Below are 18894 nucleotides of genomic sequence, written 5' to 3'. Positions count from 1 at the left end.
GTTGGTGGAACGACCAATGGGTTGTCCATGAGGAAATCCCAGAGGTTGAAGAAACCAAGAAAGTTGAACGGGCGGCGAAACGGCTTGTGATGGAGGTGCAGGTAAGCTTTGCTTCACCCCCTAATCTTGATGTCTAGTTGTAGCTGTATTACTTAGCTATCTGCACACAGGACTTAATGAAGACTGCAAGGTACCGCAAGAAATGCTTCGACCAGATCAAGAGGATCGCTGCAAGCAACAAGGAGCTGACAGCGGAGGTGGAACGCTTGCGCCAGCGACTTGAAGCCACCAATCATGAAAAGACAGTGCAAGAGTCCTAGAACCAGAACCTGGTCATCCAGCTCAGTAATAAAGAGTGGGAAAACAAGTATGTAGCCATTTTATCATACCGACTACTGACAAGTGCTGTTGCGTTGTTGGTAGTAACAGCTGTAGTGCAGGCTTAGAAGCTGAAGTGATCCGTCTCCGAGAGGAGATCAGTCGTGTGGTCGGGGAGTGTGATCGCCTAAACGAGGACAACAGAAAACTAGCGCAAGACCAGTCGCAGCTTCGGGACCACACGACCAAGATGACAGAGGAGCTGAAAGGTAAGTTGTCCAACCACCTTTGCTCATTTTTGTTGCCTACCGTAGTTTGGCGTAGTATAGCGTCTTTACAGCATGTGCGGTTTACAGTTATAAAAATCAATGCAAAGAAGCATCTGGAGACCGTGATGAAAGACCGTGACGGCTGGAAGGCACAATGCCAAGAGATCACCAAGGACCATGACACCTGGAGAAGCCGGTGCCAGGAGGTGGCAAAGGGCATTTTGCTGGTCCTTAACCTCATCGATCTGGCGCTAGCAGAAGATGTGACGCCGCAACTGGGATTGATTGAGAGATGCCAAAGGGCATGGGGATGGTTCCAAGAGTTCGTGAAGGAGGCGGGAGAGTACGCAGGCGCACATGTGCTAAGCATGGTACGTGCTCACTACCCCTTGATCGATCTCAAGCGCCTGGAGGCTAGATACCCGAAGGAGATAGATCTAGACAAGGCCAAGGAGCTACGGATGACCCAGCTGGACTTGTTGACGAAAATAATTGGTGATATTAACCCGTGTGGAGGTGCGACACCACCCATACAAGGAACGCCGTCAACAAGTCAGCTGGGAGTGCCGTCATTTTCAAGCCAACTGGCGAAGCCTGCAGTCTCGACCAGCCAGGCATCGGCGGGGCCATCTTCTTCAGCTCGATAGTGCTAGAGTCCCCGAGACCCTTGCATGATGTCAGGCCCAGCGAGCAGCAGGTGTCGTGTGCCTCGACCAGCCAATAGTATAGGCTATAGCTATGGAAGAAGATGTAGTTGTGTTATTGTAAACTTAGACCTTTTTAGGCAAGCTTGTAATAACGTGACTGTATATCAACATAAGCTTGTTTGTTTTGTAGAAAACGTGTTTAAGCTTGGATATCGTGTTGATGTAACTAAGTTAGAATGTGTTGGCGTTCTGTTTAGTTGTACCAGTTTAGTCGACACGTCATCCTAAAAGGTTTGTATGGCCCTGGTTTGTCTTGTGGTTGGAGTGTAAGGTGAGTAGCTTGTGCACACGTAGAAACACACAAGTCAAACTAGAGAGCACCTGCCGATCACCCGTAGCATAGAGAGCAGACCCCGTGCACGCGTTGGGAGGAACCAGAGATAGGGCCTGCTTTGAGAACCCGAGAAGGAATGGTGGTCGGTTTTAACTGGTAGAGTTAGAATAACAATAGACTTCGAAGTGACACATTAGAGTGGTCGGAGAAATCATAATAGCTTTATTAAAATAAATCGAAAGTACAAGAGGGGTACATATCTTAGTAGTTAAGCATAGAAACGCCTAAGCTTGTCGATGTGCCAGGAATTGGGTACGTCTGTTCCGTCTAGGTGAGCTAACCTATAAGATGTAGGGCGTGTAACCTCCTTGATCATGAAGGGCCCTTCCCATGGGGTTGCGAGTTTGTGGACACCAGCCTGATTCATCTTCCACTTCAGGACCAGGTCCCCAACCACGAAGAACCACTCCTTGACATTCTTGTTGTAGTACCTGCGCAACACAGCAAGGTATTTGGCTGTACGTACACAAGAATCGAGCCGCTTCTCTTCTACACTATTCACTTCTAGCTCCCGTACTTCATTGGCCTTGTCTTCATCAAAGTTCTCTACCCATGCTGATCTGAAGGCTATATCTGCTAGGAGCACTGCCTCAGTGTCATAAACCATAAAGTATGGTGATACGCAAGTTTTGCGACTGGGCTGGGTTCTGAGACCCCAGACCACGGCTGGTAACTCTTTGAGCCATCTTCCAGGAGCTTTGTCATTCTCTCTATACATCCTCTTCTTGAGTGCGTCTAGGATCATACCATTTGCCCGCTCGACCTGTCCATTAGCTCTAGGGTGTGCCACCGAGACGTATTTTACTACTATGCTCCTTTCATCGCAGAAGTCCCAAAAAGCATTCTCGGTGAACTGAGTACCTAGATCAGTGATGATGCTGTTGGGTATGCCAAAGCGATGGATGACCTGGTCGAGGAATGCGACAACCTTTTCTAAAGATGCCTTGACCAAGGGCATGTACTCTATCCACTTGGAGAATTTGTCGATCAGCACAAAGACGCATGTAAATTTCCCAGGGGCCGGTTTGAAAGGCCCGATCATATCTAGTCCCCAGCATGCGAAGGGCCAAGAGGCTGGTATAGTCTGAATCTCATGTGCTGGTACGTGGATTCTTTTGATGAAGAACTGACAACCTTCACAATGGCGGACTAGCCTCTCTACATCGGCTACGGCTGATGGCCAATAGAACCCTGCTCGGAAAGCCTTGCCCACCAGCGTTCTCGAGGCCACGTGATTGCCGTAGGAGCCAGAGTGGATTTTGTCTAGGAGATGTTCACCATCCTCCTAGGTTATACACTTCATCAAGATTTCCTCCTTCGCATTTTTGCGCCACAATTTGCCATCGACGAGCAAATACTGCTTACTGCGATGCATCAGGCATTTGTTTTCTATCCGATCGGTGTAACCACTGCCATCTATTAGGTATTTGATGAAAGGTACTCTCCAGTCGGGCTCCTTAGTGGTCGGAGGTGGTTTGGTGGTGTTTGACGCCGGAACCGTAGCCACCAATAGCTGGTCTAGAGGCTTGTCGACCGCGGGATCCTCTTCTTTGATGGAGGGCGTGAGCAGGTCTTGAACAAATACGCCATGTGGTACTTTGGCTCGGGATGATCCTAACTTTGACAGCGCATCTGCTGCTTGGTTTTTGTCCCGGACCACATGTGTGTACTCGATGCCATAGAACTTGCCTTCTAGCTTTCTGATCGCTTTGCAGTATGCATCCATCTTTTCACTGGTCGTATCCCAGTCCTTGTTGAGTTGGTTGATGACTAGAGCTGAGTCTTCGTAAACATAGAGACGTTTGACACCGAGCTCGACCACAATGCACAGACCGTGTAGGCATGCTTCGTACTCGGTGGCGTTATTAGACGCCGGGAAATAAATCCTGAGGACATATCGGAGCTGCTCCTTGGATGGTGATACAAAAAGGACTCCTACTCCTACACCGTCGATGTTGAGAGAGCCATCAAAGTACATCTTCCAATACTCGATGGGCCCCTAGGAGGTAGGTGTGCTTAAGTCTATCCACTCGACGATGAAATCGACAAGTGCCTGAGACTTGATTGTAGTACGACTTGCAAATTCCAAGGAGAAAGGGCATAGCTCCATTGCCCATTTGACAATGCACCCATTTGCATCCTTGTTGCAAATGATGTCTCCTAGAGGGTACTTAGTCATGACCACCACACGATATCCGTCGAAGTAGTGTTTCAACTTTTGGGATGTGATTAGTATGGCGTAGATCAGTTTCTGAATCTGTGGGTACCTGGTCTTGGATTCATTGAGCACCTCACTGACGAAATAAATTGGTCGCTGTACCTTGTAGACGTGGTTGGGCTCATCGCGGTCGACCACCATGGCAGTGGAGACCACTCAATTAGTTGCCGCAATGTAAAGCAGGAGGGTTTCGTCTTCTCTGGGAGCAGTGAGGACCAAAGGTGATGTAAGGAATTGTTTCAGCTGTGTAAAGGCAGCGTCTGCTTCCTCTGACCACTCAAACTTCTCGGATGCTTTGAGCAGCTTGAAAAATGATAGTCCTTTTTCGCCTAATCTTGATATAAAATGACTGAGGGTAGCCATGCATCCGGTAAGCTTCTGAACATCCTTCACCTTTTTGGGTGGCTTCATGTTCAAGATAGCTTTTACCTTCTCTGGGTTAGGGCGTATGCCGTCGTGATTGATGACGTTGCCGAGCAATATACCAGATGGAACACCAAAGATGCACTTCTTTAGGTTTAATTTCCATTGGAATGTGTTAAGGGCTGCAAAGGTATGTTCTAGGTTGTCAACAAGGGTGTATGCTTCCTTGGTTTTAACAACTACATCATCAACATAAGCCTCGACGAGGTCGTCCTTTATCTCGTCTTTGAGGCAGGCCTGTATGGCGCGTTGGTAGGTAGCCCCAACGTTCTTGAGCCCGAACGACATGGTCATGTAGCAGTAGGCGCCGAAGGGCGTGATGAAGGATATCTTGATCTGGTCGTCCTTTTTGAGAGCGATCTGGTGATAACCAGAGTAGCAATCGAGAAAGGAAAGCAACTCGCAACCGGCAGTTGAATCTACGACCTTGTCTATGCGAGGTAAGTCGAAGGGGTCTTTAGGGCAGTGTTTGTTGAGATCAGTATAATCAACGCACATTCTCCATTCATTATTCTTTTTGCGTACAAGAACCGGGTTGGCTAACCACTCCGGATGATATACTTCTTTGATAAATCCGGCTGCTAAAAGCCATGTAACTTCTACCCTAATAGCCTCCTTTCTGTTGCGAGCGAACCGTCGTAGCTTCTGCTTGATGGGTTTGGCCTTGCCATCAACATTTAAGGAGTGCTCGATCAAGTTCTGAGGTACACCAGGCATGTCAGTGGGTTTCCACATGAACACACTCACATTGCTTCTCAAGAACCTGACAAGCGCATCTTCCTATTTAGGATCCAGATTGGCCCCGATAAGGGCCGTTTTGCTGGGATCGCCATCGACCAGCTAGATCGCTTTGTGCTCTTTGAACTTGATGTTCTTGCGTGGGGCCTCGAGCTCTGGGATCTCCAGGTGATCGGCTGGGGTCTTCTTGGCGTCGAGCGTGGTCTCGACCATGTGAATAGAGAGGTCGTGAGCCTCTGCTATTTTGAAGCTGTCATCCTCGCAGGTGTAAGCTGTGTATACGTTGCCCCTAAGAGTTAGAACCCCCTTCTCGGTAGGCATCTTGAGCACCAAATACCTATAGTGAGGTATGGCCATGAACTTGATGAGCGCTGGTTGGCCAAGGATAGCATGGTAGGTGCCTTCGAAGTCGGCGACCACGAAGTTGACGTAGTCGGTGCGGAAGTGGTCTGGGGTACCAAATTGCACAGGTAGCGTGATCTGCCCGAGAGGAGTGGAGCTCTATCCGGGGAGAACACCCTAGAACTGTGCCTCGTATGGCTTGAGATCAGCCTGGGTTATCTTGAGGGCTGGCAAACTGTTCTTGAACAGTATATCGATAGAACTGCCGCTGTCAATCAGCACTCTATCAAACTGAACCTTGTTGATACAAGGATCGAGAACCAAAGGAAAACACCTTGGCTCAGGTATTGCAGCCCATTGGTCCTTTCTACTAAAGGAGATCTCGTGGTGAGACCAAGGAGGGAGCCGCAGGTCAGCGATGAAGGTTGTCGGTATTGGCCACGTTCAAGCAAGCGCGGGCGAGCAGCTTGCGTTCTCGTTTGGTCTCGATGGACACTCTGCCTCCAATGATGGTGTGGATGCGGTCAGTTGGCTTGACGTACTTGTGATGGGGATCTACGTCTTCATCATCATTGTCCTTGTTACTCTGCTCCCCTGCGTCGTTAGGCTTGTCGGATGTATCCAGAGCCTGTTGGCACGTGTAGATAGATTTGAGAACACAACAATTCTCCATGGTATGGTTTGACTTGGGATGGAGCTGGCAGGGTCCTTTCAATGCTTTGGCATAGTCTTCTTCGTAGTTGCGACGTCCGCCACCTTTTTTAATGGTGTTGACTTTGTCGTCATCTTCCCGAGCACGCTTGCCCCTATAATCGTCACGGTGATTATGCCGCTGATTACGCTGGTCGTGGTGGTCGCGGGAATCGTTGCGCTGGTTGCGGCGATCAAAATTGTCATTCTGACCACGGTTGCCGCGGTAGTCGTCGTGGTGTGGGGGGTGGTCAGAGCGTGGAACCCTTGCTGCTTCTTCGATGATTATCTTTTTAGCATCATCGGCATCCACATATTTTTTAGCAGTGGCTAAGAGCGCTGTGACCGATTCAGGTCTTTTACGGAGGAGCTTGTCCCTTAGGGCATCATGGAAGCGGAGACCAGTGATGAAAGCTTCGATTGCCTCATTGTCAGAGATTGACGGGACCTTGATGCGCATCTCTAAGAAGCGTCGGACGTACTCGAGCAGTGGCTCATCTTTGCGATCTTGAATCCGCTGCAGATCATATTTGTTGCCGGGTTGTTCGCAAGTAGCAATGAAGTTATCGATGAATGCTTGCTTGAGCTCTTGCCAAGAATCAAAGTAGTTCACCGGCAAGCTGACCAGCCATTGGTGGCCTGCATGGCCGACGACGACTAGGAAGTAATTAGACATGACGTGCTCATCAGCCATGGCTGATCTGCACGTGGTTTTGTAGAGCATGACCCATAACTCAGGGTTCTCCTTGCCGTCGTACTTCTGGAGTTTTTCGAGCTTGAAGTTTTTGGGCCATATGACTTGGCGAAGGTGAGGAGTAAACTGCTTTAAACCCAGAGGGCCATGGGTAGTATCATATTCTATACGGCGATAGCTTTCGTGGGATGCATGATCGTTGGCTCTTTGGTTAATGCGATCGCGCAGATCGTGTTCTCCGAGGTAATGGCGGAGATTGTTATTGCCATCACGGCGATCCCGATTGCCCCCCTGGTTGACCCCACGACCGCGGTTATCACGGCGATTGTCGTGGTTGTCTCGGCGATTGTTGTCCCGGTAGTCATGGCGGTTGTCGTCCCGGTAGTCGCGGCGGTTGTCGTCCCGGTAGTCACGGCGGTTGTCGTCCCGGTAGTCGCGGTGGTTGTCGTCTTGACCACCATCATGACCACCGTTTCTGCCTTAACGGTTGTCTGATGGGTCGTTGTTGCGCGAGCCACGTTGGTTGGGTGGCTGTGAGCGACTTGAGTACTGGCGGCTGTGGCTTGATTCGACTGAGACGGACGGAGCCTGGGCTTGGTTTGCAATCTCTGCAGTCTGGGCTATAGCAGCCATCAGGTAAGCTTGTACATCATCACGAACTGCCTAGATTTCCGGGGTATTGGGTAGTCGTTGCATTGTCGCCATAGCAACAGCTACGGTGGTGCTTGGAGATTGTCGTCATAGCAACAGCTACGGTGGTGCTTGGAGTCCTGAAGACCTGCTTGTCCCCTACCCTATCAAAGGCATTATTGAGATCACATGGCTGGACCCTTATGCGTCGTGCCTCCTCTTCTGCCTCGGCTTTAGCTTGTCAGCGATTAAACCGGTCAATATTGCGTGCTTCGCGTGCTAGCCTTTCTTGTTCTGTTTCGCCAACTACCGATGGCTCGTCATTACTGACGACATTGATCAAGTCTCCTCGCCTTGGTGGGAAAGATGGGAATCATGGGAAATCCGGGGAGTGGTCTAGGATATCCAGATCGTATTCAACTTCTTCATTGTCACGATGCTGGAGCTCAGTGTGGACGGAGCCAATAGATGCGATGCTGGACGGGGAGCTTGAACCGCCCTCTTGAACTGTGTGGACCGACCCTTCTTGATACTCCTCGATCCGAACCATGTTGACGAAGTTGCATGGCTTTGGCCGAGGTCGATGTATAGAACACAGATCCGAGCAGCGTTGTATATTGTGCGCATAGTTGGAAGTAGTGTTTCGCAGGCCGTAGGGCTGAGCCTAGTAGTTCTCCATTGGGGCTTCGCACTCGGAGAGTCAGAGACCTGTCGCGGGGGCTAGTCGGTGATGAACGGAGCACCCTTCAGGAGTTGACATGACCACGAGATCCGTACTGAGTCGTGCAGGACGACTGGCCCGAGCTGGTCGGGTAGATCTGTTGTGGGTAGTAGTTACCTGCTCGGTAGGTTGATTTTGAATCGAATCTACTAGAGCTAGGGTTTCAGCAAGCTTGGCGCTGACCCGATCGATGGAGTCGAGCAGGTCGATGTTGTCGATCTGCCTCCTTTTGTAGCGAGGAAGCGGACGACGGGTTGTCGGCACGGCTGAAGACAATGCTGGTGTGATCGGAGCCAGATCCAACGTGGTCGGAGCCGTAGTTGATGCTGGTGAAGCAGTGGTTGACGTAGATTGGATCTGCGCCTCCTCTATGGTCATGGCGATGAAGTTGTCGGGGCCAGTGGTCCAGGTGATCTGGCTGATGGTGAACGTGAGGCCATTCGGCGTAGCCATGGAACCAGGGATGATGACCATCTTGTTCATCTGGAGAGCAGTACGCACACCCCCTACCTGGAGCGCCACTGTCGATGAAATATGGTCGGCAGTCTACCTAGGGGTATGCCCAAGATAGTAGATTATTAGCAGACAGATGCGCAAGCTACAAACAAGATGGTGACGCAAGACAGACACGAGGTTTTATCTAGGTTCGGCCGTCGTGAAGGCGTAATACCTACATCCTGCATCTGATTGTATTGCTGTATGTCAATGAGAGATGTTTTTTGAGAGGGGTCCCCTACCCGTCTTATATAGTCTAGGGGGCAGGGTTACAGATCTGGAAACTAATCCTAACCAGTTACAATTGTCATAAATGGCCGGATAAGGATTCCTATTCTAACCGACCAGGATCTTGCTTGATCTCCAAGTCTGCCTTGATCCCTTGTGTGGGACTCTGAGCAAATTGGTCGGGCCGCGCGTTGTCTTCTAGTGGGCCAGACCCCCTGGTCCGGGCCAGCCCAAGCCTAGCCACAAGGGTATAGGAGTTAATACCCCCACAGTCGACAATATGGACCATGAGCTCGACCGCCTCTCCATGCATGGCATGGTGGCCTGGCTGGGGGGGGCGGCTGGTGGTGGAGCCGGAGGTCATCAAGAGGGCCATCTGCCACCAGTTTTCGGTTCGTCCGGAGGATGTCACCGTCGTTAGGCACGCACCTGGAGACTTCTTCATCGACTTCAAGCACCGCCACCACCGCGACGAGGCTGTGGTGCGGGGGACCTTCCCCTATCGCAACCTCGACATCCACACAAGGCTATGGCAGCTGGTCACGCACGACAACATCTGCGACCTCAAGCACTATGTTCACCTATGCCTGGAGGGCATCCCCCTCCACGCCTGGAATGAGAGCATCGCCAAGAGGGCAGTTGCCAGAGCTTGCGACCTCAACTACGTCAAGAAGTCTTCGCTGGACCATGCCAACACTAGGGCACTCTATGTCTAGGCCTGGACACACAACCCATCCGACATTCCAAAGGTAACCTGGCTGACATTGTCGTGCAGGAAGGCAGAGGCCCATAGTTTGTAGACTGCTCGTGGCTGTTGGGGACTCACCTTTAGGGTGCTAGTACACCTTGACCTGGTGGAGGACCCTCCTGATAGAGATGGACGTGCTACTGCTCCCCAGGTCTACACATGGGACTACGGAGTCATGGATGGAGAAAGGATGCCACGCGACCGCCATGACCCTTCACCGACTGACATCCATGGCAGCCATCGTGATGACGACAACGACCGTCGTGGATGCCGTGAACGCCAGGGTGACAACTGGTACGCGCGGCTCACCCATAGCCTTTCACGGGCACCCAAGGACCACGAGCATGAGCGCTCGGAGTACAGGCATGGAGGACATCGACATCGGAGCTCAGAATGTGGAGGTCATCGACGCCCACTGCACGACGTCGCTGCTGGCCACGGTGCCCACCAATCTGCCTCAGGTGACGCTGTAGGCGCTAGCACTAGGGCTTGACAGTAGCTCACCATGCCTGCTGACCCCGGCCGCCCGGTGGATGCCCACCGTAGAACCAGGGGCCAGAGCAGGGAACGGATGCCCCACCGGAGGCCTCACAGGCACGCGCGCTCGGAGCCGAGGACCACAACAGCACGCTCAAAATCCCTATCACCATGCCTGCACTGCAAGTCACCTGATTTCAATGGTGGCAACGACAACAACCACCACCCATCACCAAGTCCTCCCAAGGTGCGTGCTAACCATAGTCAATGCGATGATCTGCCCTTCATCCCTTCGGTCTCTGCTCCTCCAACCTCCAAGCCGAACGTCCCACCTGTTACCGTTGTGCTGAGCATGGCCGCACCACCGAGCAACTCTTCTTCGGTGATGCTTACGGGAACTATATCTCCATCTTGTCTGAATGAACTATAGGTTCCCCCCGTCGGCGACCATGACATTGCGACGCAGCAACAATCATGTCTCGCGGCTGATCGTCGCTTCCGCATGGGCTAGGTCTACTCCAGGCGGCCATGTGCTCCCCGCACGCACCGCAACCATGCACAACCGGCCAGAAGCACCCAGGTGGTGCATTTCCACCCTGGCATCGTCTACTCTAGGCGCTGTGTCCGCGGTATGGCCAGCAGCTGCTCTCGCCATCCATGGATGGTAAATGGCCTCTAGCACCAACTTTTGAAACATACCAGCACCGCCCTAGAGGTAAACGACGCTGGCCAAAGCACGCCTGTCATCATAGCAACGGTGTCTAAATTCCTACAGGGGATCTCGCAGCCTCTGCCTCCACCCATCTTGCAGGTCTCGGTGCGCCAGCACAACCCACCACAGCGACGCAAGAGGCCCCTAGTCCCGGCATGCAAGAGCGTCCACATAGCTACCATGAACTAGCCAAGGGGTGACACTCAGGTGAAGGCTAGGCAAGTGCTGATGAAAAGGCTGGGCATCCTCGACATGGAAGGACTCAGCTATGATGATGCATTGCTGCGCTACTTTAGCCTGTTCAAGGGACCACTTACCGACAACATCATGAAGGCACTGACAGCTTTGAGCGGCCTCGATGCTGCGGCAGCGCTGCCCACTACACACGCCTAGATCCCTGCTGACGCACATGGGTAGAGCAATGTAATAATGTTAGTGATCGATTACCGCTACGGGAGCTCCAGGAGCTCCACATCTTTTGTGACTATCCAGTCATGGTGCTTGGGTGCGGCGACAGCCAGAGGCCTACAGTCGCCTACCCACCACGCTGCAAGGACTCATCATCTGGTAGTTAGCTATAGCAAAAACTCAGTGAGCAAGAAACGCTTGCTTTGTATCATTGCGCCAACAGCCACTGGCCTTCAGATGTATCGGCCACTCCAAGTTGATGCTTTCATGCCCATATGCCTCTATGTGTTTATCTCTGTGCTTATCGCCTCTACCACAGCAACAGACGACTCCATGCTTGTCTCCCTCCAAAGAATTATTTTAAATAGGGGCCCATTGGTTGACATATGGCATAGCTGAATTGTCAGTTACTTAACTGGAACGTCAGGGGTTTGAATGATGGAGCCTGACAAGACTTAGTCAGTGAGTTAGTGAGAACCACTGGCACCTCTATCGTATGTCTACAAGAAACAAAGATGCAAGTTATGGATCATAATGTGGTGTGCCGAACAGTCGGAGAGAAATTTGTAAACTCCTATATTGTGCTCCCGGCGGAACAGACATGAGGAGGCATCTTCCTTGCGGTCAATGAAGACTTCTTCGACCTCTCCGACATTGTACTTACCGCGAACGCTATAACCACGCAGATCAACATGAGGGCTGATGGAACAAGGTGGCAAATTATAGTGGTATATGGCCCGCAAGGAGAGGCAGCCAAACTTCAATTCCTCCAAGAACTGAAGAACATTCCACCGCCGGAGAATGATAGATGGCTCATCCTGGGAGATTTCAATCTCATCTACCAGGCGGAAGACAAGAACAACTCCAATCTAAACCGCTGCCTCATGGGGGCATTTAGAGCGACGATCGATCATTTGAGGCTCAAAGAAATCAAGCTAAATGGACGCCGCTTCACTTGGAGCAATCAACAGGAAAACCTGACGCTCACTAGAATTGACAGACTATTATGTACCCTAGAGTGGGAGCTGTTCTTCCCCTTGTGTTTCTTACACTCCCTTCCATCGCTCATGTCGGACCATACCCCACTGCTACTCTAGGGAGAACTTGACCACCATCACAACATGTCCTTCCGCTTCAAAAATTACTAGACTAAGATGGAAGGCTTCTAAGATCTTGTCCAAAACACTTGGAATAGGCCGGTCGCCTCCGCTCTTCCAATCAAACGCTTGCATATCAAAATGGCGCGTGTGGCAAAAGGTATCAAGCGTTGGAAGAAAGACAAGATAGGGGATACGAGGATGCAGCTCGCCATAGTGAAAGAAGTGCTGCTACAATTAGAAGCAGCCCAAGAGCATAGGTTGCTCACTGCCATGGAGCTTCACCTATGTCGCCGCCTCAAAGCCCGTAGCACTGGGCTCGCAGCCATCGAAAAATCAAGAATCAGAAAGAGATCGAGACTAACATACATTCGATGTGGAGATGCTAACACTAAGTTCTTCCACAGTAGAGCCAATGCACGCCGGAGAAAGAATTACATACATTGTCTACATATGGACGGGGGGATCATGGTGGCTCATCAAGAGAAAGAAAAGGTGATTCGAGATTATTTAAAAAATCACATTGGCTCCGCGGTGCCAAGAACTTCTACAGTAAATTGGCAATCCCTTGGCTACAACAAACACGATCTCTCCGATCTGCAGGTGCCTTTCTCCCAGGAAGAGATAAAAACACTATATATTCCATGCCTTCCGACAAAGCACCAGGACCGGATGGCTTCACGGGTGCCTTCTTCAAAGCTTGTTGGGAAATCATTAAGGATGATGTTATGGCGGCCATGAACAGCCTATTCACATTGAATGCCCAGGGCTTTGAATGGCTAAACTCGGCTTGCATCATCCTTCTACCCAAAAAAACGGATGCAACAAGAGTTACTGATTTTAGACCCATCAGCCTCATCCATAGCATTGCAAAGATCTTCTCCAAGGTGTTAGCTAACAAACTTGCCCCTCGACTAAACTCCCTCGTCTCCAACTGCCAGAGCGCATTTATAAAAAAGAGAAGCATCCATGATAATTTCCTTTATGTCCAGGGCGTGGTACAAAGGCTACACAAGCAGAAGCTACCGGCTTTGTTCATGAAACTAGACAACCACAAAGCTTTTGATACGGTTCATTGGGGGTACCTGCTCGAGATTCTATAGGCTCTAGGCTTCGGACAGTGATGGCGTGAATGGATCTCTATCCTTCTATGCACATCCACTTCCACACCCTTACTTAATGGGCGGCAGGGTGCCGCTTTTAGCCATGCAAGAGGCGTCCAGCAGGGAGATCCACTCTCACCCATGCTATTCATCCTAGCTATGGACCCACTTCAACGTTTGCTTGACCGGGCAACTGAACATGGGATACTCACCCCCTTACCAATCACGGTGGCAAAATGGAGAACCTCCATGTATGCGGATGATGCTGCCATTTTCATCAGCCCCACAAAAGACGATGTTGAAGCCGTCAAAACCATCCTATAGGCTTTTGGCACATTCTTGGGACTCCATATTAACCTTCAAAAGAGCTCGCATCCGATCAGCTGCGCAAACATTGATCTAGACCAAGTCTTCTCACCTTTCACCGGTTCTAGAGGGAGCTTTCCATGCAAGTACTTGGGGCTGCAACTACACATCAGATCACTGCAAAAGATCCATGTGCAACCTCTCATAGATCGTATTGGGCAGAGGTTACCCAAGTGGAAAGGAAGATGGCTTAGCAGAGCGGGACGCCTCACTCTGGTAACATCAGTCCACTCCTCCATGCCAACCTACCACCTGACGGTGTTTCCTCTCGCTGCATGGGCTAAGAAAAAGATCGACAAAATTAGGAGATCGTTCCTGTGGAAGGGGGAGGAGAATGCCAATGGCAGACACTGCCTTGTTAACGGGCCAACAGTTACCAGGCCAAAAGAACTTGGTGGTTTAGGCGTCCCTGACCTTGATAGATTTGGGAGAGCCCTCCGGTTACGATGGCTTTGGCAGGAATGGGTGGATGATTCCAAGTCTTGGAACGACGCCGACCTTCCATGTTCTGATGATGATCGTCTCCTCTTCAACTCCTCAATCATTATAACTTTGGGGGACGGTGCAAAGACTAGGTTTTGGCACCACAATTGGCTCAATGGACAAGCTCCTAGGTATCTAGCCCCGAACTTGTTTCGCCTAGTTTCAAGGAGAAAACGAACGGTGCAACAAGAGCTCCGGAACAACAATTGGATGCACAAGCTAGGAAGGAAAATCACCTCGGCTGTCCACATAGAGGAGTTTGTGTCCCTTTGGATATGGATACAAGATGTGCACCTACAACAGGGCGTCCCAGACACCATCATCTGGCGGTGGACCAATGATGGGAACTACTCCACCCGTTCGGCCTACAAAATACAATTCAAAGGCTCGCTCATCCCTTTCCGTACAGACTTGATCTGGAAAGCGCAAGTGGAGAACAGATGCAAGATCTTCGCCTGGATCTTAGTGCAAGATAAAATTCTAACGGAGCAAAACCTACAAAGGAGAGGGTGGCCACACCAACAACAATGTGTGCTCTGCAATGGTCCCTTAGAGACCGGCCTCCACCTATGCCTATGTTGCCCCTTCGCAAATGCGGTTTGGGATCAAATCCTCTCGTGGGAAAATTTCACTCAACTTCAACAACAACCCCTGGTGGACACCACCGATATCAGGTCATGGTGGGAAGAGATGGCGAGGAAAGTGCCAAGATCTGAGCGTAGGCGGCTTAACGGGGTAGTAATCTACACCTTTTGGAATATTTGGAAAGAGAGAAATAGGAGAATCTTCGACAACAAGATAGAAACGGCGCCGCAAGTGGCCGCAAAGATAAAGGAAGACATAGAGCACAGGAAGAGAGCACTCGATTATGTGTAGCTGTTGCCCCCACCCCTTTTGGGACGTGCGTTTCCCTACTTTGCATGCTTGTGGGGGTTTTGAAACCCTAATCTCGAGTGTCTTTGTTTGTACATAAACTTTTTTTCCCCATCTTAATTGAAAGGCAGAGCTCCTGCCATTGCGTTCAAAAAGACTTAAATTAATGATCCCAAGACCACCTTTGTCTTTAGGCTTCATAACCAAATTCCATGCTGCCAAATTATATCCTTTCTTTCTAAAATCACTTCCTCTCCAGAGACAATTCTTCCTATGCTTATCAATGATGTCAATGACTGTGACAGGTAGTTTTAATGAGCACATGAAATAAGTTGGAAGTGAGGATAGAACAAAGTTCACCAACTGCAGCCTTCCAGCATAGGATAGAAATTGGGAACTAGCAGACAACCTTCTTTCAATCCTACATATTAAGGGGGCATAATCTTTGACTTGAGGTTTAGTGAGGCCCATAGGGAGTCCAAGGTATGTGAAAGGAAATGTTCCCAGTTGGCAGCCAAAAACATTAGCAAGGGAGGGGGCCTTTTCCTGATCAATGTTGATGAGGACTATACAGGATTTGTGGTAATTAACTCTCAACCCACTGGACATGGTAAGCTTATGCAGAATCTCCTTAAGATACATCAATTGATCTTCACACCCTTGCATGATCAAGATGGTGTCATCTGCATATTGCACTATTGGAAAAGGGGTGTCTTGATTTTGAGGGAAAGGAGGCAGAAGAGTTCCTTGTCCATACTCATGATTGATCACACTCTGCATAAGATCTGCTGCTACTGCAAAAAGAAGAGGGGACAAGGGATCCCCTTGTCTGACCTCTCTTTTGCATTTGAACTCTTTACCAGCAACCCTATTCAGTAGCACCGAGGAAATGGCCGAAGAGAGGATATCACTGATCCATTTTAGCCATTTTGGAGGAAAACCTTTAGCTCTAAGCATGTCAAGAATAACTGAGTGCTCCACCATATCAAAGGCCTTTTCAAAATCTAACCTGAGAATAATAATTTCTCTTTTGGAGTGGTGGCATTGATGTAAGAACTCAAAGGCCCATCCTAAACAGTCCTGTATTGTCCTTCCTTTTATAAAACCAGACTGATTTTCATGGATCACTTGTAATGCTTTGCTTTGGAGTCTGTTTGCTAAAAGTTTGGTTAAGATCTTGATATTTTAGACATAACTTTTGGTTCCGAACTCCGATTTTGATGATCTTGGACTTTTTGGAAAGCTAATGAAGATCTCTACAACTTTGAACTGGTGCCATATCAATTTGAGCTGATCTAAAATCATGAGACAGTTCCAATTCAATCACATCTTTGTCTTGGCTTCGGTGACTTCAACTTTGTTCGTGTCTTGGTCCGGGCTTCTTAATCTTTGCGTCTTGGACTCCTAGCTTCACTTCTAGATTGATCACACATCCTCTTAGTGTCTTCCTTGAAGTGTTGATCAATTCTTCATGTTCCACTCTCGGTCCAAGTTCGCTATGCAACTTATTGAACTACAAAACATACACTTGCAAACACATTAGTCTAACTTGGTTGTGTTGATCACCAAACACCAAAATCCAAACTAAATGGGTCAAGGATCCATTTTCCTTACATTTTCAACCCATATCTATTCCCAAAATCTAGTGCTTCGGTCGTTATTGACCTTAGTATGACAGCCCCATTTCAAGATATTTCTAGATTTCAAAACACCCTTCCAAAATTGTGAACCTGTCTCCCTCCCACATTGTAGAAAAGTGCCCTGTTCGCTTGACTGATAAGCCATGGCTGAAAGTACTGTTGACTGATTTATTGTGAGAGAAAAATACGGTTCGTTGGCTGAAAAAGTACGGCTTATAAGCCAAGCGAACAGGGCCTCTGTAACAGACTAAAACATTGACACCCTTTGTCAGCCTGCAACATTCTCCATCCCCATTTTCCAATAAGTGCCTCATGAGGTAAACACAGATTTCTCCATTTTACCATATGATATTTAAATTTGTCATTGGCCCCTTGCAAGAAGAAATTTGCCCTTACAGAATCCATCTGTTGTTGAACACATTCCTGAAGCTGATATATCCCCATTGTATAAATTGGCAAACTACTCAAGGAAGTTTTTGTTAATATCAATCTCCCACCAGATGTCATCTTTCTTCCCTTCCAAGGCCGCAATCTTTTCCTCAGCTTCTTTGGGACCCCTTTCAAAGCCTTAATCTCCAAATGTGCATCTGACACAGGGATACCTTTTTTTTTTTTGCGAAAATGACACAGGGATACCTAAGTACACAGTTTGGAAATATGCCTATTGTAATTAGCAGCCTCTAAATTCTGCACTACTTCTGGACAGCTTGTGTAGTTGTGTTTGTAAAAAAAAAAAAAGAGGAGAGACAACTACATATGGACACACCGAATCAGTTAACATGGATGGAATTGGAATGGAAGACCAAACTAGTCCAGTACGTTCCTGAGTTCTGAGAGAGCACAAGAATATTTGCATTCGTTCATGGTACAAATGTAATGTCACAACACAAACGAGAAGTCTACAATGTCCCGGCACGCCGCCGTGTCCGGCTAGCTTAAGACCCCGGCGCGAACTTGGTGGCGTAGACCCAGGCGTTGTTGGCGACGGGGTCGTCGAGGTGGTCGAGCAGGTTCTCGAGGGGCCCCTTGCCGGTGACGATGGCCTGGACGAAGAAGCCGAACATGGAGAACATGGCGAGGCGGCCGTTCTTGATCTCCTTGACCTTGAGTTCGGCGAAGGTGACGGGGTCGTCGGCGAGGCCCAGCGGGTCGAAGTACTGGCCGCCGGGGTAGAGGTTGTTGCCCTCGCCGACGCCGTCGAGGCCGTTGATGCGGAAGCCCTCGACCAGGCCCATGAGGATGACCTGGAACCCCAGCACGGCGAGGATGCTCTGCGCGTGCACCAGGTTGGGGTTGCCGAGGTAGTCCAGCCCGCCCTCGGAGAAGATCTGCGCGCCGGCCTTGAACCACACGGGCTCCTTGAAGTCCACGCCCACCCACTTCTCGAGGACCTCCGGGGTGATGCAGCCCAGCGCACCCAACATCGCCCACCGCCCATGGATCACCTCCAGCGCCCTGTTCCGCGCGAACGCCTCCGGGTCCGCCGACAGCCCGGCGGTGTCCCACCCGTAGTCGCCGGGGAACTCGCCGGTGAGGTACGACGGCGTCTGCGCGGAGAAGGGGCCCAGGTACTTGACGCGGTCCGGGCCGTACCACAGGTCGTTGCCCTGCAATCCAAGCGAGCAATCACTCTCGTTAGTTGATTACCGGATTGATTGAAACACAACGTGGCATGGACCACCTCGGCGTACGTTACGTACCATGGTGATCCGGCCGCTGGCGGCGGCGGCGACGTCGCGGAGGGGGCTGGCATTGGCGGCGGCGCGGCCCTGGCCGAGGAACGGCGTCTTGGCCGCGACGACGCGGGAGGTGGCGGCCATGATCGTCGACGCCATCTGCTGCAGCTCTGCTCCGGTTTGTCTGGCGAGCAAAGCTAAGCTAGCTTTTTCTTTTTTTGAAACCGTGGGGTGCTAAGGCTTGGAGAGGGGTTACGTGGACGTATTTGTAGCACAAGTGTTTTGGTTGCCGGGGAAGAAGCGAGCGGCGATTGGAGCGGTGGATGTGAGGTGGAGATTTCTGGATTTGGCTCCGCCCAATCGGGGCGCGGCACTGGATTCTGGAGGTGCGCCGCTGCCACTGGCTGACTCCATCATCCTCCATCACCGGGTCCCACAGCGTTGCGTGGCACACTGGTTTTGGGCCGGGCTGCTCGGGGCTTCACTAACGTGTTAGCCTCAGCC

General features: G+C 50.3%; 1 protein-coding gene across 1 annotated transcript; it reads right to left on the bottom strand.

Annotated features, from left to right (window-relative positions):
* Window positions 1-17484: 17484 nt before the first annotated feature.
* On the bottom strand, window positions 17485-18637 carry LOC136542457 (chlorophyll a-b binding protein of LHCII type III, chloroplastic). Its single transcript, XM_066534887.1, has 2 exons — window positions 18415-18637; window positions 17485-18321 (listed from the first exon to the last, which is right to left on the bottom strand). The coding sequence occupies exons 1-2, from the start codon at window positions 18547-18549 to the stop codon at window positions 17650-17652; spliced, it is 807 nt and encodes a 268-aa protein (XP_066390984.1). The 5' UTR covers window positions 18550-18637; the 3' UTR covers window positions 17485-17649.
* Window positions 18638-18894: the final 257 nt, after the last annotated feature.

This window comes from Miscanthus floridulus, chromosome 3 (genome assembly GCF_019320115.1).
Source record: "Miscanthus floridulus cultivar M001 chromosome 3, ASM1932011v1, whole genome shotgun sequence".
NCBI classification, from domain to species: domain Eukaryota; kingdom Viridiplantae; phylum Streptophyta; class Magnoliopsida; order Poales; family Poaceae; genus Miscanthus; species Miscanthus floridulus.
This window is presented reverse-complemented; position numbering and strand designations above follow the sequence as displayed.